At 38.1% G+C, this 24,403-nt stretch overlaps 1 protein-coding gene across 3 annotated transcripts in view; it reads right to left on the bottom strand.

Moving 5' to 3' along the window:
• The window catches only part of glra4a (glycine receptor, alpha 4a), a 111,721-nt gene that overhangs the window by 46,372 nt on the left and 40,946 nt on the right, over positions 1-24,403 (bottom strand). For 2 of the 3 annotated variants that reach the window (XM_061976708.1, XM_061976709.1), the window contains exons 2-4: positions 9,920-10,047; positions 5,325-5,392; positions 2,342-2,565 (exon numbers count right to left, since the gene is read on the bottom strand). In XM_061976708.1, coding sequence (XP_061832692.1) covers positions 2,342-2,565; positions 5,325-5,392; positions 9,920-10,047 — 420 coding nt within the window. Of the gene's footprint in view, positions 1-2,341; positions 2,566-5,324; positions 5,393-9,919; positions 10,052-24,403 lie in introns of those variants that run through there. The other variant, XM_061976711.1, reaches the window with a different exon arrangement.

Here is a 24,403-nt window from a genome sequence, read left to right as displayed (position 1 = left end):
TGGTTGCAATTCACATTTGGTGTCCAAACGTTTTCCACTGAGGGCCGCACATTGAAAAATCAAAGCAAGCGGGGGCCATTTTGATATTTTTTTTATTTTAAAAACCAATACAATATATGTATAAAAAATATATACATTTAGGCCTCCACTCAGTCTTGATCCCGTGGACCCCAAAGGGTTTTAGTCAAAAAAATATTAAAAATGTGTCATTATTCAGTATTATTATTTTCATTGTTATTCAAGGTTTAAATCTCTAGATCAACATTAGGTCTATCTGTCAATATAACGTTTTTAAATATTTAAGTTGTATGCTCTTTTTGTCAAAGAAAACCCTGTTTTTTAATGGAAAAAAACACAAAATATGTAATATTTTCACCCAATAAATTTTTTTTGTGGAATATTTGAGATTATATAATAATTGGAGCCTTAAAAAGGTCAATAACTCATAACAACATTGATTTTAATTCATTATTATTTTTTGAGCAATGACACTTAAAAACAAATCACACTAAAATTATTGGGGATCCAAAAGGGTCCTACTCATTACAGTGCTAAAAATTAAATTATATACATTTTTTACTGTTTATTTTTAACACAATAATCTCGAGATAAACTTCAGATCCATCCGTCAATTATAAGTTGTATTGTTGTTTATGGTTTTTGTTTGTTCGTTTTAGGCCCTTCTTTAAAAAAAAAAAACGCTTACCGGTAGTTTTTTATATGGCAAACACAAAATATGCAACATTTTCCCCAAAGAATATCTCAAAGTAGAATATTTAATGTGACATAATTGGAGTCTTGAATAGGTCAATAATTCCTAATGACATTGATTTTGATTCATTATTATTTTTTAAAGAAAGAAACAGCCTGCATAGCAGCTTTGTGTTATTAGAGTAAATATTGCAACATTTTCTTGTTCACCTCGTTGCTCTTTTATACCACTTTTTATGTTGTTGTTGTTTTTTTTAATCCTATTTTTAGAACGTGCCGTGGGGCCGTTAAAAAGTGACCTGCGGGCCGCAAATGGCCCCCGGGCCGCACTTTGGACACCCCTGAGTTACAGGATACATTGGTCATATTCAAAGTCCTCATGTGTCCAGGGACATATTTCCTGACTTTATAAACATAATATATATATGTTTTTAAATGAAAGATGTTGTGACGCCAAAAAATATCGACGTAATCATAGTAATATCGACGAGATACGCTCCTGTACTTGGTATCATTACAGTGGATGTTAGGTGTAGATCCACCAATGGCGTTTGTTTACATTTTGATGCCGGTGAGCTACGGTGTGTAGTGAAGCATGTTTAGCTATTCCTCGTCTTGCAGGGATGATACTTGTAAGACACTTACTTTATTTGTCGCCATGGAGGCGAGGATTAGTGAATTAGAAGTAACTAAAACACTGTAGACTGCGGATGTGTCATGATCCGTGGCCCGGATCATGTTTTTGTTATTTTCTGTTAGTTTTGGACTCCCTGAAATCCTGTTGTTGTGCACCCTTGAATTTGTTTAGTTACCTTGGCTACTTATTATTTTCACCTGCCTCTGATTAGTGTTCGGGACGCTCACCTGTTCCCCGAGCACTAATCAGAGGAATTAATTAAGCCTGCCTTTGCCGGTCAGTCGGCCTGGCTTCTTTGTTTGCTTATGCTACAGTTACGTTAGTATTCCTTGTCTTTTTGCCTATGCCAAGTGTTAGTGTTTGCTTCGACTGCGATCGGCACATTTTTCCTCTAGCTTGTGTTCAGTTTTTGGTACTTGTTTGAGTTCTACAAATAAATCATGTTCCTACCTGCACGTCCTGTCCGGAGCGGTCCGGGGGAACGAATTTCAAGCAAGCTGCGACCCCCCGGCACGTAACAGGATGGACTTTAGCCGCTAGCTAGCTAGCAATGTCTTAAACCACCTCTTCCTGAGGGCGTTTCAGTGTTATAACTTCACCTTTATTGTTAGTTTTTAAGCCAAAATGCGTCCGTTCTCCCTTTTCTGTCTACACACTGTGTCTGCTTGTAAGTACTCCGTGATTGTGCGCTGCCGAACATGCTCTTCTGCTTATAAACCAGCAATGACACGCCGTGATGACGACGGGGGTACTGGGGGGGGGTACCGGTATTTATCAGAGGCGGTATAGTACCAAATATGATTAATTAGTATCGCGGTACTATACTAATACCGGTATACCGTACAACCCTACAGTGCACATTAGTATGCATATTGAAACCTAAGTAAGAAATTGAGCACATTGAAACACATTCTCAGACTAAAATAAAGAACCTGGCCAGATCTCCTCTTGCCAAATACAAACAAAACATGCAAACACGAATGCTCCTTTTACCTGATGCTGTACAGAACGCTGCCGTCTTGGAAGATCCGTAGTAGCTTGTTGTCAGTGGTGACCTCGTGGAAATTGGCCCCCTTCTCGTTGGCGAAAAACAAATCGGGTTTCCAGATGGAGTCCAACATGGACGGATCCAGATCCAGCGAGTCGTCTGGGTATTCGCTGTATGCCAGACGGGGGTCGTTCCAGTTTTGTCGCAGGAAGACGTTGAGCCTGTAGTCCTGTTGGCATGGATGGAACGGGCAGTTAGCATTTGATACTCGGGCTGCACAGAATGCTTTGCTATTTTGCAACGACCACATTAGCCTTCTGGTTCTGACCTGACTGGAGGTGATATAGGTCCAGACCCCCTTTAACAACTGACAATTTTTTCATGAAAAAATCCGGAGGCACACCACCAGCAGAAAACGTCTTGCCTTATTTTGAGTTTGTTGGTGTTTTCTTGTGTTTGTGTTCTTGTCTTGCGTTGTTATTTTGGTGGCGCTTCCTGTTTTGTTGGCGTTTTCCTGTAGCAGTTTCATGTCTTCCTTTGAGCGCTATTCCCCGCACTGGCTTTGTTTTAGCAAGCAAGACTATTTAAGTTGTTGCCATCTTTCTTTGTGGGGACATTGTTGATTGTCATGTCATGTACGGATGTGCTGCAAGTTTTTGCTGTCGTCCAGCATTCTGTTTTTCTTTACTTTGTATCCAGTTCAGTTTTACTTTTGTTTTGCATAGCCATCCCTATGCTTCAATGCCTTTCCCTTTTGTTCATTTTTGGTTTAAGCGTTACATTCCTTTTCACCTTTTGCATATTGGGTTCACGACAAACCTTCGTCATCCCACCCGACACATTCCGACTTTTGCAAAGCAATTAACTACCTGCTGCCACCTACTGACGTGGAGTATTACATGGTTACCCTGCCGAGCTCTACACAGCACAGACAATAAAGGAACAGCACAATATTTGCAGATTATAATTATTTATTTGACCAGTTAGGTGAAGGTGCATAATATCCCACGGCACACCAGACAATATCTCACGGCACACGAGTTGAAAAACACTGGACTGCAGTACTCTATAATGCTGGATCACTATTGAAGCAGACCTGAGCAGCAATTTTATCATATACTGTATCCCCTTAACCCTCACCCGCCATCTTTTTCTTGTTCATTCATTTTCTCAATGTTTCATTTTAATTGCAGAGTGGACACATCATTATCCACATTCCAGTGACGGGCCGGTCCCGGACGGTTGCATCGTTACGCTCCAGGAGGCACAGGAGCGAGGGAACCGGCTTTAATTGCTGGACAGACTGGCAAGTGTTTTTTTTTTTTTCATTTCAACGATCATTTGGAAGGCAGGGAAAGCGAGATGCAACCAAGACAATGGAAGTCGTAATGAAGTGTAATTTCCTGAGACGTTCTACAAACCCCGTTTCCGTATGAGTTGGGAAATTGTGTTAGATGTAAATATAAACGGAATACAATGATTTGCAAAACCTTTTCAACCCATATTCAGTTGAATATGCTACAAAGACAAGATATTTGATGTTCAAACTCATAAACTTTATTTTTTTTTGCAAATAATAATTAACTTAGAATTTCATGGTTGCAACACGTGCCAAAGTAGTTAGGAAAGGGCATGTTCACCACTGTGTTACATCACCTTTTCTTTTAACAACACTCAATAAACAATTGGGAACAGAAGAAACTAATTGTTGAAGCTTTGAAAGTGGTATTCTTTCCCATTCTTGTTTTATGTAGAGCTTCAGTCGTTCAACAGTCCGGGGTCTCCGCTGTCGTATTTTACACTTCATAATGCGCCACACATTTTCGATGGGAGACAGGTCTGGACTGCAGACGGGCCAGGAAAGTACCCGCACTCTTTTTTTAAGAAGCCACGCTGTTGTAACACGTGATAGCAGCATATGTTGTTCCAAAACCTGTATGTACCTTTCAGCATTAATGGTGCCTTCACAAATGTGTAAGTTACCCATGCCTTGGGCACTAATGCACACCCATACCATCACAGATGCTGGCTTTTGAACTTTGCGTCGATAACAGTCTGGATGGTTCGCTTACCCTTTGGTCCGGATGACACGATGTCGAATATTTCCAAAAACAATTTGAAATGTGGACTCGTCAGACCACAGAACACTTTTCCACTTTGCATGAGTCCATCTTAGATGAGCTCAGGCCCAGAGAAGCCGGTGGCGTTTCTGGATGTTGTTGATAAATGGCTTTCGCTTTGCATAGTAGAGTTTTAACTTGCATTTACAGATGTAGTGACAAACTGTATTTAGTGACAGTGGTTTTCTGAGGTGTTCCTGAGCCCATGTGGTGATATCCCTTAGAGATTGATGTCGGTTTTTGATACAGTGCCATCTGAGGGATCGAAGGTCACGGTCATTCAATGTTGGTTTCCGGCCATGCCACTTACGTGGAGTGATTTCTCCAGATTCTCTGTACCTTTTGATGATATTATGGACCGTAGATGGTGAAATCCCTAACATTCTTGCAATTGCACTTTGAGAATCGTTGTTCTTAAACTGTTTGACTATTTGCTCACGCAGTTGTGGACAAAGGGGTGTACCTCGACCCATCCTTTCTTGTGAAAGACTGAGCATTTATTGGGAAGCTGTTTTTATACCCAATCATGGCACCCACCTGTTCCCAATTAGCTTGCACACCTGTGGGATGTTCCGAATAAGAGTTTGATGAGCATTCCTCAACTTTATCAGTATTTATTGCCACCTTTCCCAACTTCTTTGTCACGTGTTGCTGGCATCAAATTCTAAAGTTAATGATTATTTACAAAAAAAAAAAAAAGGTTTATCAGTTTGAACATCAAATATGTTGTCTTTGTAGCATATTCAACTGAATATGGGTTGAAAAGGATTTGCAAATCATTGTATTTTGTTTATATTTACATCCAACACAATTTCCCAACTCATATGGAAACGGGGTTTGTACTATTAAATGCGCCGGGTTTTCTTACCATGGTGGTTTCCGTGATGGAGCCAAAGCTGTTGATGAAAATGTTGCAGGTGACATTCACAGGCGGGCCTAAAGAAAAGAGTGGACATTTTTGGGGGTCACCTGACTGCTTGTTGAAAATAACCGTTGTCATGCAATGTACAGAACAATGCCAGAAAATCAGGATTCGGACACAATTTTTGGCAAACTGTAAAACTTGAAACCGCCGGCATGCCGAGTTTGAGTTTATTTGGAACATGCATGCATACAACATGATACATCACAATTTCCAGTTTCTCTATTCAACATGTTCGAAAAGGAGTAGGAAGAAGCAGAGTTTATTTAATCCAAGCCCATTTCCTTTCCATAGCAATTGCTCAAACTTTTGTTCACTTCCTGTTCTCAATTTATTCACAATATACTCCATAAGTAATAAACAATAAAAATAAATAAATAATAATTGGTGAAGTAAGTTATATTTCATATGGTGAGATGAGTAAGGTTATCTTGAAAATGAAAGGATGGATGAAATAAATTCAGCATGTTTATCATGGTTCTTCTTCTTTGTACTTTGTAAACACTTTAAGTTTGAAGACTTTCTTGAAGTGGATCATATTAGCACATTGTTTGATTGCATGATTTAATTCCACATACTTGCAGTTTGAAAGACTACATTTAGGGCCAAATCAGGTTTTTTTGAGATCTGATTTTTTTCCTGCTGACTGTTTACACTGCAAGTATAATGTGATTATTATCAGACTCCAGTGTAAACGCGCATGTGGTCCCAATGTGGCCCCGACGTCACTTGCATGCACACTTCGATAAAGTGAAAAGAAAGGAAGTTGACCCAAAAGAAGTCGCTACTACTACAAAATAAAATAAAAGTCGCAACACCTTAAAGTTTGTGTTTTTTTTATGTAAAAAATTAGGGATGTCCGATAATGGCTTTTTGCCGATATCCGATATTCCGATTTTGTCCAACTCTTTAATTACCGATACTGATATCAACCGATATATACAGTCGTGGAATTAACACATTATTATGCCTAATTTGGACAACCAGGTATGGTGAAGATAAGGTACTTTAAAAATAATAATAAAATAAGATAAATAAATAAAAAACATTTTCTTGAATAAAAAAGAAAGTAAAACAATATAAAAAGAGTTACATAGAAACTAGTAATTAATGAAAATTAGTCAAATTAACTGTTAAAGGATAGTACTATTAGTGGACCAGCAGCACGCACAATCATGTGTGCTTACGGACTGTATCCCTTGCAGACTGTATTGATATATATTGATATATAATGTAGGAACCAGAATATTAATAACAGAAAGAAACAACCCTTTTGTGTGAATGAGTGTAAATGGGGGAGGGAGGTTTTTTGGGTTGGTGCACTAATTGTAAGTGTATCTTGTGTTTTTTATGTTGATTTAATAAAAAAATAATAAAATAAAAACGATACCGATAATAAATAAACCGATACCGATAATTTCCGATATTACATTTTTACGCATTTATCTGCTGATAATATCGGCAGTCCGATATTATCGGACATCTCTATAAAAAATGTATTAAAGTAATATAATGGGTTGTAATCTGTTAAGTAGAGGAGACACGGACATCAGAGTAGATCTACGGGAGCTTTATTTTTAAACTCACATGTAAACAAAGGCGCCACAGAGTCATTTCCGGTCCTTCAACAATCGCTATTTCTTGGGAATCAAAATATATATTCCTATATTACATATATCTTATTATTTGTGCACTATTGACAAGCGGTGCACCTAAAATTTGGTCGTCTTAAATACAAATCGAAACCGGATGTTGTGATTGACTAGTGACGTAGCTCGCCCAAAGCTTTACGAAAAAAGTCACATTCAGGTCACATTGTGTTTAGACTGAAGTCACGTTTGAAAAAATCAGATTTGAATTGGATTCAGATGTGGCCTGAATCTGATACCAAAATATCTGATTTGGAGCACTTTGGAGCGTTAAAAAATCCTATATGAGCCTCAACTTCTGTGTGTGTATGCTTGCAGCCTGGCCTCCACCCGCAGAGATAAAGACAGTGGATGACTGACAAGTGAGTTCACTCTCTTTTTTTCATTCCGCTATAGTTAAGAACATAATGCAAGAATGTTTGTTTGTTGTTGTTGTTTACATATTGTTTTTTTTTTTTTTGGAATTATTGTTGACATAGCATTTGACACAGTGTATTCAAAATGTCTAATTTGTTTTTTTACACAATCTCAAAATGAGCTCCCACAGCTTTGTTTTTTTTTTTTTAGCTCACCATTTTGTGTGTGTATGCTTGCAGCCTGGCCTCCACCCGCAGAGATAAAGACAGTGGATGACTGATAAGTGAGTTCACTCTCTTTTTTTTCATTCCGCTATAGTTAAAAACATAATGTAAGAATGTTTTTGTTTTTTTTGTTTACATAATGTTTTTTTGGGAATTATCGTTCACATAAACACATATCTCAAAATGAGCTCGCACAGCTTTTTTTTTTTTAGCTCACCATTTTAAAACATTTTATGACAGCAGCAATTTCTAAAGTCATTGTTTTTTCACTCGTTATCAAAGTTTATTTATTCATTTAGAGAGGTATGGCTAACTTTTTTTTATTTAATATTTATAAAAAGTGTGTGACTACAGGCCTTAAGTCCCAGTCGTAAAGAGAGTGTTTTATTTTTACGTTTAACTAATACCAGTGGTTATAGTTAAGAACATAATGTAAGAATTAGGGCTGCGAATCTTTGGGTGTCCCAGTATTCGATTCAATATCGATTCTTGGGGTCACGATTAAATTCAAAATCGATTTTTTTTTATTCAAAAACGATATTTTCCAGATTCAAAACGATTCTCTATTCATTCAATACATAGGATTTCAGCAGGATTTACCCCAGTCTGCTGACATGCAAGCAGAGTAGTAGATTTTTGTAAAAAGCTTTTATAATTGTAAAGGACAATGTTTTATCAGCTGATTGCAATAATGTACATTTGTTTTAACTATTAAATGAACCAAAAATATGACTTATTTTATTTTTGTGAAAATATTGGACACAGTGTGTTGTCAAGCTTATGAGATACAAGTGTAAGCCACTGTGACACTATTGTTCATTTTTTTTATTTTTTATAAATGTCTAATGATAATGTTAATGAGGGATTTTCAATCACTGCTATGTTGAAATGGTAACTAATATTGATACTGTTGTTGATAATATTCATTTTTGTTTCACTACTTTTGGTTTGTTCTGTGTCGTGTTTGTGTCTCCTCTCAATTGCTCTGTTTATTTGCAGTTCTGAGTGTTGCTGGGTCGGGTTTGGTTTTGGAATTGGATTGCATTGTTATGGTATTGCTGTGTATTGTTTTGTTGGATTGATTAATTTAAAAAAAATAAAAAAATAAAAATAAATAAAAAATTTATTTTTTAAAAATGAGAATCGATTCTGAATCGCACAACGTGAGAATCGCGATTAGAATTCGAATCGATTTTTACCCACACCCCCAGTAAGAATTTTAAGAACATAATGTAAGGATGTTAAGAACATAATGTAAGAATGTTTTTTTTGTTTTTGTTTGTTTACATAATGTTTTTTTTGGAATTATTGTTCACATAAACAAGCATTTTTACACATATCTCAAAATGAGCTCGCACAGATTTTTTTTTTAGCTCACCATTTTAAACCATTTTATGACAATTTCTAAAGTCATTGTTTTTTCGCTCGTTATCAAAGTTTTTTATTCATTTAAAGAGGTATGGCTAACTTATTTTTATTTCATATTTATAAAAAGTGTGTGACTACAGGCCTTAAGTCCCAGTTGTAAAGAGAGCGTTTTATTTTTACATTTAACTAATACCAGTGGTTATAGTTAAGAACATAATGTAAGAATGTTAAGAACATAATGTAAGAATGTTTTTTTTGTTTTTGTTTGTTTACATGATGTTTTTTTGGAATTATTGTTCACATAAACAAGCATTTTTACACATATCTCAAAATGAGCTCGCACAGCTTTTTTTTTTTTTTGCTCACCATTTTATAACAGCAGAAATTTCTAAAGTCATTGTTTTTTACTCGTTATCTAAGTTTTTTTTTTCATTTAAAGAGATGTGGCTTATTTTTATTTAATATTTATAAAAAGTGTGTGACCACAGGCCTTAAGTCCCAGTCGTAAAGAGAGTGTTTTATTTTTACGTTTAACTAATACCAGTGGTTAACTGATTTTCACATCTGAAACACAGTTGAGAATGTTAAAACGTTTACTAAAATATTGCCGGAATTGTTCATAGAGGTTATATGATTGCAACAGTTTGACCTAGGAACAGGTATTTTTTTTATGGACATTGGTTTTCTACTATACCAGAGATTAATTTGTGTCTTGGAGGTGAGAAAGCACAAGTTTTCCTGTCAACCATAGAGAAAACAGTATTTTTTTCTAGGGAATGAGTCTAGCTTTGTTCATATTCACTCCTGGACGTACAAACGCTTGGTCCACGTTCTGGCCCCCACGTCGCCAATTTGCTCCGCTTTGTTTTCCCATGTTTGGGCAATCGGCCGGAATTTTAGGAGCTCTGCTGGCAGACCTGTCAGCCCTGGCTCACACCCTTACCTTTGAAGTTGGGTCTGATGCGGGCATCGTAGCCCGATGTTCTTCCCATGAGCTTGTCCAGGAAGTCTGAAGGCGACAGCTGTGGTGCCCTGCTGGGGGGCTTTATCTCTTCCTTACAGGAGCTCAGTCTGACAGGTTGATGGAGGAAATGCAGAGAAGAGAAGGACAGGGGTGGTAATTGAGATGCTGTAAATTAGCTGACAAAAGTAAACGCACTGGAAATTTTTTTTTTCTCTTTTGTCTTTGTAAATTGTTGTACATTCATTAAGGAATGGGGTCGGCAACCCAAAATGTTGTAAGAGCCAAACTGGACCAAAAATACAAGAAACAAATCTGTCTGGAGAAGCCTTATATACACCGTATTTTTCGAAGTATAAGTCGCACCGGAGTATAAGTCGCACCTGCCGAAAATGCATAAAAAAAAGGGAAAAAAAACATATATAATTTGCACTGGAGCCCGGCCAAACTATGAAAAAAACTGCGACTTATAGTCCAAAAAATACGGTAAGTGTTTTAATGAAGGCAAACATGATGTAAGTGTCTATATTAGCTATATTAGCCTACTATCAAAATGACTATGTGTCGCAGGCTGACGCAAATCTTGGTTGACAGAAATGTTCAAATGTAATATTCATTCTACACATTTTTGCAACAATGGAAAACATTAGTAAAACTTCTCAGAGGGTGAAATAACTCCCGGAAGTTACTGGCTTAGAATGGCCAAAGGTATAAATGTGTGTCCAAGGTAAAGGAAACGGCAGGCTGTCTTCTAATAGATTTTAAATGTAAATAAATGGATTACACTTGTATAGCGCTTTTCTACCTTCAAGGTACTCAAAGCGCTTTGACACTATTTCCACATGCACCCATTCACACGCAAACTGATGGCGGGAGCTGCCATGCAAGGCCCTAACCTGACCCATCAGGAGCAAGGGTGAAGTGTCTTGCCCAAGGACACAACGGACGTGGCTAGGATGGCGGAAGCTGGGATCGAACCTGGAACCCTCAAGATGCTGGCACAGCCCCTCTACCACCCGAGCCACGCCGTCCCCATTTATTACAATCTTTGGCAAGCTGGGTTACGTTTGCTGTGGTCTGGAACAACACAAATGCAGCCAATATTACAAACAATGTGTCATGAAACATGCAAATATAAATTAAATACACAAAGGACATAAGTGAAGGAAATGAAACAAGCTCAAATATACCTACCAACGAGGCATAATGATGCAATATGTACATACAGCTAGCATAGATAGCATGTTAGCATCAATTAACTTGCAGTCATACACTGACCAAGTATGCCTGATTAGCACTCAAGTCAATAACGTCAACAAAGTTCACATTTGTGCATTCACGCACAGCATAAAACGTTTGGTGGACGAAATGAGACAAAGAAGGAGTGGCACGAAACACGTCTTTCTGTGGCAGCGTCAGAGAAAGTTATACATGTAAATAGGGCTGCAACTAACGATTAATTTGATAATCGATTAATCTGTCGATTATTACTTTGATTAATCGATTAATAATCGGATAAAAGAGACAAACTACATTTCTATCCTTTCCAGCATTTTATTGAAAAAAAAAACAAAAAACAGCATACTGGCACCATACTTATTTTGATTATTGTTTCTCAGCTGTTTGTACATGTTGCAGTTTATAAATAAAGGTTTATTAAAAAAAATAAAAAATACAAAATTGCCTCTGCGCATGCGCATAGCATAGATCCAACGAATCGATGACTAAATTAATCGCCAACTATTTTTATAATCGATTTTAATCGATTTAATCGATTAGTTGTTGCAGCCCTACATGTAAACAAACTGTTGCGTCACAGTCCACACAATTACAGTGAGTTCAAGGACCACCGAAATTAGTCGGACAAAACGGCCCTCGCCAAATACTCTCATCAGTGAAGCGTAAACACAAACATATTGTACATCGGGCTTTCTAAAAATTAGGAAGGTGTGTGTCATCTTTGTCCTCCTACAGAAACCATATTAAAACAAAAAATATATATTTTTCCCAATTTTCCTACATATTTGACAAAGCTCCAGGGAGCCGCGGGTTGCTGACCCCCATCCTGAAGAACATTTGTCCAAAATGTCTTGCTAAGAGAACAATTTAAGATTTTAGTTGGATTAATGCATTGAAAGAAAGATCCCCTATCATGCACTCAAATAAAATACCAATCCAACTGTAATACTGTATGTGTTCCGAGAGCCTGTTCGAGCACTAAATTTAAGAAAAAACAAACTATTTTAGGGCTGCATCTATCGATTATTTTAGTGATCAAGTAATCCATCGACTAGTTCGTTCGATTAATCAAGTAATCAGATAAAATGTGCTTTATAGCTTAAATGCGTATTTTCTTAGGGAAAATTGTTTAAATAAACATGCCATCAACATTGAAAGTGCACATTTAATGTGTGCATTCATTTTACGGCACCCACACACCACCACTCTCATGTGCGCTCTAGAGCTCTGTTGCATATGACGTCACATCCGTTTTTCTTCTTGGCGGCTTAATTCACACGATGGTCGAGCAGCTTGAGCGTAGAATTAAATCAATTGAGAGTGAGTGTAGAGTTTGAGCAGAAAATGTCGTATTGCTGCTCTGTTCTTGGGTGTTACATGAAATTAAGTGCGCCGAAGGACATGACTCTTAAAAATATCACTGTCATCATCTTTTGGAATACAATCGGACCGCTTGTGTCTGCAGTGATTACTTTGTAAAATGTTTGTTTGAACATTTGATTTGTTATAGAAACTTTCTGGGATGCAAGCAAGTTCTTTACTATATTAGTAGTGTTAGATGGCAGAACTAAACGTACAAAAAGGACAAGAGATGGCGTTAGTTTGTGTTCTTTTGTGGTTGCTATGACTAAATATAACTAGGAAGACCTGCCTGTGCAAATAAACTAACGTCATGTTAAGTTTTAGTAATAAATATTGTAATTGTAAGTCCAATCCACCGTATTTTCATTGTCCATTTTCATAACAGAAACTTGTGCAGGAAAGCCAAGTGCTGACCACATTATAGCGTCTTTGGTGATATTTGTTAGCATCAAGAACATATTTTTAATAGTATTAATAAAGTAGATGAATACATCTCTGGTAGGCTCAACAGCATGTACTGAATCTTGATATCGCTAGCAAACATTACTGAACAGGGACATTTACAGCCAAATAATGAGACAAAGTATGAACTTCACAACATAAAAACAACTGCAGACATGAATTGTAGATGAAAATGATATTTGGAGCAGGAAATCAACTGCAAACAAACGTATCATTTTTCTCATTAGCGTCACGATCACAGCAGCACAGCACTCATTATGTCAATCAAATACGTTACTTAGCGATGCACAAATAAATCCAACTTTGTCTTTCACCGATTAATGTTTAATTTGTGGACCCCTCAGATGTAAAGACATGATGTGCCTCCAATTTTTACGTCTACTTCGGTGATGATGAATGGTTTAAATCTTTCGAAAAAAAAATTCTTAAGAGTGTATCAATCCACTCCATCTCATTTTAAATACATATTTTTTAATGACAGCTTATATATTTGCCTGTAAACCTTTCAAAATACACCCACATTTGCACTGTTGCAGGTAAATAAACCGTAGCTTAAAGTGACTCTAGACCACAGGTGTCAAACTCAAGGCCCGGGGGCCCAGATGTGGCCCGCCACTTCATTTTGTTTGGCCGTCGAAAGCCTGGAAATAATATGTATCAATAAAGTACTGTAACGTTTCTTACTAAATGTATTCTTTTTTTCTATTTTGGGAGAAAAAAATACGTGTACTCCATGTAACTGCAAATTATGTTAACTTAAATATTGCCTAATTATGCAAAAATGTATTATCCAGCATTCAAACCATTTTTAAAAAGAAATAAGTACTAATAATAATGATTTCAAAGCAAGTTATCCATCAAATTGTGAAATGTAAAAGTAACAATAGATTTCATGGTTAAATTGTGAAATTTACTGTGGTTTTTACAGCATTTTTCTCTATATGAAAAAAACAGTACTTTTTCTTTTTAGCTGTAATAAACTGGTGCCGTTTTGGCATTTACAGTAATACACCAAAAAATCTACGGTTGTTGGTTTGCGGTATAAAACAAACAAAGTGGCAGCTCAGGTGCCAACATTTTACTGTAAAATTGCAGTTTTTTTTATTTACAGGAAAAAAAAACAAATGTAAATTTTACAGTAAAATTCTGGCAACTGAGCTGCCTTTTATCCACCATAAAAACAGCAGTACTCTTTTTCTATTTACAGGAATATACACTAAATTTTGAGGTGAAATTATTGCAATTTACCATATTTTTTTTCCATTTAAGTAAAAAAAATAAATATCTCCTAATAAAATGCATTAAAACATGATGTAATAATAGTATTCACTGTTAGAAGCAGCCCTCTGGAGCCAAACTTAACTGCGATGTGGCCCTCAGTGCAAACGACTTTGACACCTATGCTCTCGACCATCACCTGATCATCTTGGTCACATGATTGCAACCCAGCTATTGCCGCGGCAGCGCGAAAACTATGTCTATGTATTTAAAGTTTCAGGCACTCCATGCGGTCTGGACTTTATCAATTTTAATTAGTTACACTCAAATGATTAATCAAAGAAAAATAACGTAAATCAAAGCTTTTTTGCAATGGAATTAATGGATTATTAATTGGAGCACTCATCTCCTTTACTTTATACTGTCGCTTTTGAAGTTGTGTCTTTTTGTGACTACATGAAAGAAAGAAAAAAAAATACAGCAACATACATGATCAATTTTGGTGATGTAGAAAAGTAACAATCAAATCAAATTTGCTTCATGGCATGCATGGACTCTTAACTTCATGTGAGTGATTATGACTGGCGACACCTGTTGACTTCTCTGAGCCCATTAAAATTGGGCTCATGTGATGCAGTCATTAGACTCGGTTACAAACGCGACGATGGGAAAGTCAAAGGAACTCAGCATAGATCTGAAAAAAACAAATCATTGACTTGAACAAGTCAGGAATGTCACTTGGAGCCATTTCAAAGCAGCTTAAGGTCCCAAGAGCAACTGTGCAGACAATTGTTCGTAAGCATAAAGTGCATGGCACAGTTTTGTCACTGCCACGATCAGGAAAAAAACGCAAGCTATCACCTGCTGCTAAGAGAAAATTGGTCAGGATGATCAAGAGTCAACCGAGAACCACCAAAAAGCAGGTCTGCGATGAATTGGAGGCTGCAGGAACACAGGTGTCAGTGTCCATAGTCAAGCGTGTTTTGCATCTTCATGGACTGAAAGGCTTTCAAGCAAGAAGGAAGCCCTTGCTCCAGAAGCAACACCTAAGCTTGGCTAAAGTTTGCTGCTGATCACATGGACAAAGATAAGACCTTCTGGAGGAAAGTTATGTGGTCAGATGAAACAAAAATTGAGCTGTTTGGCCACACTACCCAGCAATATGTTTGGAGGAGAAAAGGTGAGGCCTTTAATCCCAGGAACACCAAACCTACCGTCAAGCATGGTGGTGGTAGTATTGCAAAATCAGCAAGGTGTTCATATTTTTAACAGGCATAGGAGGAACTATTCCAACACTTTACAGATTTCCGATGCGAGTGGCGGTGCTGACTCGCATCCTCCAGAAAAAGAATCGTTGCACTCCTAATTGACAGTACCAATACTGAACAGATATTACTGTTTTTGACTGTAGGGAATATACTTTAAAATTTGATGTCGACTTCATTTGCTTAGCAGGAGAAGTCACATGAGTTAAACTTAATTACATAGATACCATTTTTTATACCCAGCTATATGTTTAATGGAGAAAAGGTGAGGCCTTTAATCCCAGGAACACCATCCCTACCGTCAAGCATGGTGGTGGTAGTATTATGCTCTGAGCCTGTTTTGCTGCCAATGGAACTGGTGCTTTACAGAGAGTAAATGGGACAATGAAAAAGGAGGATTACATACAAATTCTTCAGGACAACCTAAAATCATCAGCCCGGAGGTTGGGTCTTGGGCGCGGTTGGGTGTTCCAACAGGACAATGACCCCAAACACATGTCAAAAGTGGTCAAAGAATAGCTAAATCAGGCAAGAATTAAGGTTTTAAGATGGCCTTTCCAAAGTCCTGACTTAAACGTGTGGACAATGCTGAAGAAACAAGTCCATGACAGAAAACCAACAAATTTAGCTGAACTGCACCAATTTTGTCAAGAGGAGTGGTCAAAAATTCAACCAGAAGTTTGCCAGAAGCTTGTGGATGGCTACCAAAAGCGCCTTATTGCAGTGAAACTTGCCAAAGGACATGTAAGCAAATATTAACATTGCTGTATGTATACTTTTGACCCAGCAGATTTGGTCACATTTTCAGTAGACCCATAATACATTCATAAAAGAACCAAACTTCATGAATGTTTTTTGTGACCAACAAGTATGTGCTCCAATCACACTAAAAAATAAGAGTTGTAGAAATTATTGGAAACTCAAGACAGCCATGACATTATGTCCTTTACAAGTGTATGTAAACTTTTGACCGTGACTGTAGCTGTTAAAATGTAACTTAGCACTGTACTTCACGTAGCTATGCTAGTGTTGCTAACGCTTGTGTTTCACTCCTTAATGTTACGCCGTTGTGCGTAACGTGGTATATCATTATTACGTTGGACAAGTGCAAAGTTAAAGTGTAAATGTAAAACGTGGATAAAGCGCATATTAGCACTTGTTGGAGTCACACACAGCTACAATTACACACATGTTGTGTTCCCAGTCGGGCTTACTAAAAGCACATACAAACTGTCTAAATTACAACATTGCAATGCACCATTTTGGGACCTTTGACACTTATTGGAAATTGTTCATAAATACTATAATCTGGGACCATTACATCATTCTAAAACCATAAACAGGGAAGCAACGATAAACCATAAAGGGTGTTGGGGCGACTACAAGGATGATTAATGTAATGTGCGAAAGGAGGACAGATGGGATATTTTTACAGGAGTTAATGGCTACAAAAAAGGACCCATGTTGGCAAAAATTGAAGTAATTGGTTGGTTCTCGACTTAAGAGAGCGATTCAATTACGAGTAAAGAACAAATCAAGAGAGCGTAGATTTAAATCAATTGATAGTGAGTGTAGAATTTGAGCAGAAATGTCGTATTTCTGTTCTATTCTTGGGTGTTCCAGTCATTCAAATAGAGAGATAGGAAAGAGCTTCCATAGAGTCCCAAAAGAAGTGGTTCATAAAGGTAATAAAGTTAGAAAAAAATCGAAAGTGCGTAGAAGGACATGGCTCTTAAAAATATCACTTTCATCATCTTGTGGCATACAATCGGACTGCTTGTGTCTGCAGTGATCACTTTGTAAAATGTTTGTTTTGAAATTGTTCATAAATACTATAATCTGGGACCATTACATCATTCTAAAACCATAAACAGGGAAGCAACGATAAACCATAAAGGGGGTTGGGGCGACTACAATGATGATTAATGTAATGTGCGAAAGGAGGACAGATGGGATATTTTTTTACAGGAGTTAATGGCTACAAAAAAGGACCCATGTTGGCAAAAATTGAAGTAAATCGACTAAAAAGAGCGATTAAATTACGGGTAAAGAACAAATCAAGAGACAATTATACTAATTATGATTTTATACCACATTGAGCTTAAATATGTGGAAAAGATTTAGCTGGCTTTTGCAAGTGTTAATTAAATAACAAATTCTATAATTGTGCAAAGGCACTCTTTAGGGCTCCTAATTAAGTGGAGGGATCGTGTTTGTTTTGGTCGACATGACACTCGGTATGACTGATAGTTGCACGCGCCGTTTCAATCAAGCCTCATATGACCTTTTACTGTTTCTGCTCTCACGCGCCGGCCCGGATGCTGCGGGGTAAAAACAGCCTTTAGTCCTCGTTAAATATTCAAAATGATCCCTTCCCCTTCTAATGAACGCCACCTCGGCTCTGGGAACTAGGAAACGCTTCATCCTGGGAGAAGAAGGGCCGTCTTTCACCCGTGCCTGCTCGCGGTGCACAGTAAAGCATGCAACCGTGACATGCCCACGCTACCGGCTGAAATGAAAAGCCAAGCCCATGAATAATAAATGCCCGCTGAAGTGTACCTAGTGTGCGTCAGCTTTACAGTAAACATTTCACCTACTGTAGCCGGCTAATGCTTAACAGTAAGGGTAGACAAATGTGACACCTTTTTTTTTAAGATTTAAGGTTTAAACCTGACAGGGGAGTTATTATCCCCATTGAAATGCAATTATTCTTACTCTAAAAGAACCATAGAGTAGAGTCATGTTTCTTTGAATTGTGAGCATTCGGCCGTTAAGTTTGACATTGTTAATGGACAAAATCATCAGGTTCTTGTTTGTTTTTACGGCCCTTTTTATGACACTCCATTGATTGCACCCAAGGTGACATTGTGTTGGCGTGTACAATACAATAAAACACTTTGTATCACACAACGGCATAGGTGATAATATGGTAATGCGACGCCATATGCTATTTTGATGCAATTGTCTCGTTGTGTTGTTGGTCATGATGGCCACTTATTGACGAGAGCGCTATTTTGGCTCAGAGACCTTAAGTCAGGGGGAGTCAAACTCATTTTATCCAAGGGGCCGCATGGAGGAAAATCTATTCCCACGCGGGCCGGACTGGTAAAATCATGGCATAAGTTAAAAATAAAGACAACTTCATAATAGTTTTCTTTGGCCACAAATAGAACAAGCATATTCTGAAAATGTACACATGACAAATAATCCTCTTGGCAAAACACTTCAAATTAGTTGAAAACTCTGAGGAAAAAAAATCAGTGCCGTTTCCAAAACACCACATAGTGTTTTTACAAAGCCATTACCATGTTGGCAGTTCATTAAAGACGTGTTTGGAGAAGCAACCGAGTGTTTCCTCAAACCACCACATTGGTGACACCCACAACTGCCACAACACATTCATTTAAATATTACAATTCCAATATAATCAAAACAATGATCAAAATGACACCATGATAGCTGAATTAAAGGTAACATAACTGCAAATGGAACCAACATGGTAGATTTAATCATAGAATAGAACAAACAACAAATGTAGAAACACACATTTTTACCATGGAGTTCAGGGTGCACATCGTGCTGTCAACAAACTGTTAGCGCTGCATGGAAATCGAACTACAAAGATGATGGTCACGTTGACTTTGCATGTTACTGTTTCGTCATTTTTTATCTGCTGAGTGCATAATTTACAATAAAAAAAGGTATTGTGCGTTGCTAGAGCATTAGTCTGTTGCCAGCCACAATCGACGCTGATTGGAGTAGCGGCAGCCAATCCAGGGGGCGCTTAAAGTCAACTGACACGTCATCTTTAAACAGTGTCATGTGTGATGTGGGTTACACTTGAATTGCTATTGCGACATCCAGTGGACACATTGAGAACAGCAGTTTCTTTCATTAAAAAAATTGCAGCTCATGTTATACTATAACTTATTTTGCGGGCCGTGGGCCAAATTAAACCTGTTCGTGGGCCTGATACGGCCCCCGGGCCGTACGTCTGACACCGATGGCTTAAGTGCTGTTGTGTCTTTGTGCTGTGTGCAATTAGGACAATGAGGTGTTGGAGACCCGCCTCCATCATTGACATTAAATCTGACCAAGCAGTTCAGGCCGATTGAACTTCACCAACAGTGAGAGGAACATCTGTCCCCTGGAAAAACACTCTGAATTAGGGACACTTATGACTCATTTCCTCCTATTGCTGTTACCTTTGTGGAGGTGGTCAACATACTTTGTATGGCACTGAACTGTACAACTTTGTGTGCATTGTGAATTTACTACAGGAAATGGCAGCATATTAAAACATTGAATTAGTGATAGGTTTTTCCTAGTGAGAAACTCAAGTCCCATGTAAACATTAGCGATGGATACGTGATACATATTCCTTCATAAACAAGACAAAGGAACACATTTCCAACCAATCACTGTACCAAATTAGGGATATGTCGATCGATCGGCCACCGAATCGTATTAGCCGATTTTCATGAAAAAAAAAAATGTGATCATCATAGCGTTTTATTGTTAATCGCAAACGCCGATCCCCTCTGGCTGACATTGTATTCATTTGTAGTTCCCCGGCTGACAAGCAGCTAGCAACTAATTATGTGTCTCTATACAGTGTGTAGCCGCTTCTCTAAACTATTAAAGGCCTACTGAAACCCACTACTACCGACCACGCAGTCTGATAGTTTATATATCAATGATGAAATCTTAACATTGCAACACATGCCAATACGGCCGGGTTAGTTTACTAAAGTGCAATTTTAAATTTCGCGCAAAATGTCCTGCTGAAAACGTCTCGGTATGATGACGCCTGCGCGTGACGTCACGGATTGTAGAGGACATTTTGGGACAGCATGGTGGCCAGCTATTGAGTCGTCTGTTTTCATCGCAAAATTCCACAGTATTCTGGACGTCTGTGTTGGTGAATCTTTTGCAATTTGTTCAATGAACAATGGAAACAGCAAAGAAGAAAGCTGTAGGTGGGAAGCGGTGTATTGCAGCAGGTGTTGTGCCGGATAACGCACCCCCGCCGTAGAATGCACCCCCTGACTGTTGTGCCGGATAACACAGCCGGTGTTTCATTGTTTACATTCCCGGAAGATGACAGTCAAGCTTTACCATTGGCCTGTGGAGAACTGAGCCAACAGAGACTCTTACCAGGAGGACTTTGAGTTGGATACGCTGACGCGGTACCGTGAGTACGCTGCGGTTTCCAAACATTTGATTGCTTGCCCGTACGTGCGTGCCGCTATGTGCATGTCACGTACGTAACTTTGGGGGCTTTGGGGAAATATATGTGCTGTATGAACTTTGGGGAGGTGAACGGTACTTTGGGCTGTGGGATTGAGTGTGTTGTGCAGGTGTTTGAGTTGTATTGGCGGGTTATATGGACGGGAGGGGGGAGGTGTTTGTTATGCGGGATTAATTTGTGGCATATTAAATATAAGCCTGGTTGTGTTGTGGCTAATAGAGTATATATATGTCTTGTGTTTATTTACTGTTTTAGTCATTCCCAGCTGAATATCAGGTCCCACCCGCCTCTCACAGCATCTTCCCTATCTGAATCGCTCCGACTGCCCTCTAGTCCTTCACTCTTACTTTCCTCATCCACAAATCTTTCATCCTCGCTCAAATTAATGGGGAAATCGTCGCTTTCTCGGTCCGAATCGCTCTCGCTGTTGGTGGCCATGAATGTAAACAATGTGCAGATGTGAGGAGCTCCACAACCTGTGACGTCACGCGCTTATCGTCTGCTACTTCCGGTACAGGCAAGGCTTTTTTTATCAGCGACCAAAAGTTGCGAACTTTATCGTCGATGTTCTCTACTAAATCCTTTCAGCAAAAATATGGCAATATCGCGAAATGATCAAGTATGACACATAGAATGGACCTGCTATCCCCGTTTAAATAAGAAAATTGCATTTCAGTAGGCTTTAATAATCACCTCAATTACGGAAAATAAACTGCATTTATTTGTATTTAAGTATCATTATCAAGTATTGCTATTAATAAAGAACAAGGCTCACCACGTTACACACAGAGGACGAGAATAAGGAACTAACCTAAATATTGTGTTGATATTGGTAAACCTACAATTGCACTCACTATGAATATATTGAAAAATGAAAAGTTAATACATGTGACTGGTATGGTTATTCGTATCGGACGGTTTCACTCATTGATGGTATCGGAATCGGCAACATAAAACTCTGGTCCCAATATCTCTATTCCAAACACAGGGCTGGGCAAAAAAAAATCAGGATTAATTATAAAAAAAATATTATATTTCATATATCAGTACTTAAATTGATTTAGACAAAGTTTAGCTGGCAGACTTTGGTTAAACTGACAGTTAAATCTATATGTCACACAACTTTGTCTAACACTTGTTAGGAAGGCCAGCAAAGGAAAAGCTAACAGTCTTACAGAGTTGGGACCGCATCCTCCAGATGTCCGACATTCCTCTGCTTTTAGTGCTCCCGTATCACAGATATAGCGTCATAAAAACAAGATCTGCTTTGCAAAATCAGCAAGGTGTTCATATTTTTAACAGGCATAGGAGGAACTATTCCAACACTTTACAGATTTTTGATGCGAGTGGCGGTGCTGACTCACATCCTCCAGAAAAACACGAGTGATGACGTCATGACTATGTCGACGAATCATTGCACTCCTAATTGACAGTACCAATACTGAACAGATATTACTGTTTTTGACTGTAGGAAATATACTTTAAAATCTGATGTCGATATCATTAGCAGGAGAAGTCGCATGAGTTAAACTTAATTACAAAGATACAATTTTTTATACCCAGCTATATGTTTGGAGGAGAAAAGGTGAGGCCTTTAATCCCAGGAACACCAGGCCTACCGTCAAGCATGGTGGTGGTAGTATTATGCTCTGAGCCTGTTTTGTTTCTAATGGAACTGGTGCTTTACAGAGAGTAAATGGGACAATTTCCTCCAAATTCTTCAGAACAACCTAAAATCATCAGCCCGGAGGTTGGGTCTTGGGCGCGGTTGGGTGTTCCAACAGGACAATGACCCCAAACACATGTCCAAAGTGGTAAAGGAATGTCTAAATCAGGCTAGAATGAAAGTTTTAAAATGGCCTTCCCAAAGTCCTGACTTAAATGTGTGGACAATGCTGAAGAAACAAGTCCATGACAGTCAACCAACAAATTTAGCTGAACTGCACCAATTTTGTAAAGAGGAGTGGTCAAAACTTCAACCAGAAGCTTGCCAGAAGCTTGTGGATGGCTACCAAAAGCGCCTTATTGCAGTGAAACTTGCCAAGGGACATGTAAGCAAATATTAACATTGCTGTATGTATACTTTTGACCCAGCAGATTTGCTCACATTTTCAGTAGACCCATAATAAATTCATAAAAGAACCAAACTTCATGAATGTTTTTTGTGACCAACAAGTATGTGCTCCAATCACTCTATCACAAACAAATAAGAGTTGTAGAATTTATTGGAAACTCAAGACAGCCATGACATTATGTTCTTTACTTTATTATGTATGTCAACTTTTGACCACAACTGTATATACATATATTTGCATGCATGCATACATACATACATACATACATACATACATACAGTATATATATATATATATATATATATACATATATATATATATATATATATATATATATATATATATATATATATATATATGTATACACCGTATTTTTCGGACTATAAGTCACATTAACACATTACCGTAAAATATCAAATAATATAATTTAGCTCATTCACGTAAGAGACTAGACGTATAAGATTTCAAGGGATTTAGCGATTAGGAGTGACAGATTTTTGGTAAACGTATAGTATGTTCTATATGTTATAGTTATTTGAATGACTCTTACCATAATATGTTACGTTAACATACCAGGCACGTTCTCAGTTGGTTATTTATGCCTCATATAACGTACACTTATTCAGCCTGTTGTTCACTATTCTTTATTTATTTTAAATTGCCTTTCAAATGTCTATTCTTGGTGTTGGGTTTTATCAAATAAATTTCCCCAAAAAATGCGACTTATACTCCAGTGCGACTTATATATGTTTTTTTCCTTCTTTATTATGCATTTTCGGCCGGTGCGACTTATACTCCGGAGCGACTTATACTCCGAAATATATAGTTTGGCTGCAAATCCTCAAAGTTGCCAAGACATAAAATAAGTGTCAACAGGGAGCAGTTATCAAAAATCCAGCACTGAAGTGAAGTCTCTTAACCTTTTGCTGGACATTAGTGGAGTGCAAGTGTTTTTTGGCAACAGTCTTCTTCTACACAGCGCAAAGATTCAAGTATTAGACTCCTCAGACCATGTACTTCCATAGACCCCCTGTGCTATGACCTCTGGTTTGCTGGCAGAGTCTTTTGTCCACACATTAGTCAGATGACTGGTTGTCCTTGACAGGTGGGGCAAAGCATTAAAGTGTAATTATATCAAAATATATACACTTAGCTGGGGAGGAGAAAAAAAACAACAGTAGCCAAACTGACCTTTAAACTCAGAACTTGGAGCTTTGAAAATGTGAACTGGTACAAATGTTCGTAATCGGAATATTCCTTAAACAAATACAGTGCAGCTCAGACTTTGGCTCGCCAGAGTCATGGACCAGGGGTAATCGTCAATTCTCCTGGATGGGAACCCTTCTCCCCGGTAAAATACGTAAACAAATTAGGACAAAAGCAGTGTGCTACCATTGCTCAGTGGCCCTGTGGTTAGAGTGTCCGCCCTGAGACTGGAAGGTCGTGAGTTCAAACCCCGGCCGAGTCATACCAAAGACTATAAAAATGGGACCCATTGCCTCCCTGCTTGGCACTCAGCATCAAGGGTTGGAATCGGGGGTTAAATCACCAAAATTATTCCCGAGCGTGGCCACCGCTGCTGCTCACTGCTCCC

This window comes from Nerophis lumbriciformis, linkage group LG16 (genome assembly GCF_033978685.3).
Source record: "Nerophis lumbriciformis linkage group LG16, RoL_Nlum_v2.1, whole genome shotgun sequence".
NCBI lineage: Eukaryota > Metazoa > Chordata > Actinopteri > Syngnathiformes > Syngnathidae > Nerophis > Nerophis lumbriciformis.
Note: the sequence above shows the minus strand (reverse complement) of the source record. Positions and strands in the feature narration are given on the sequence as shown.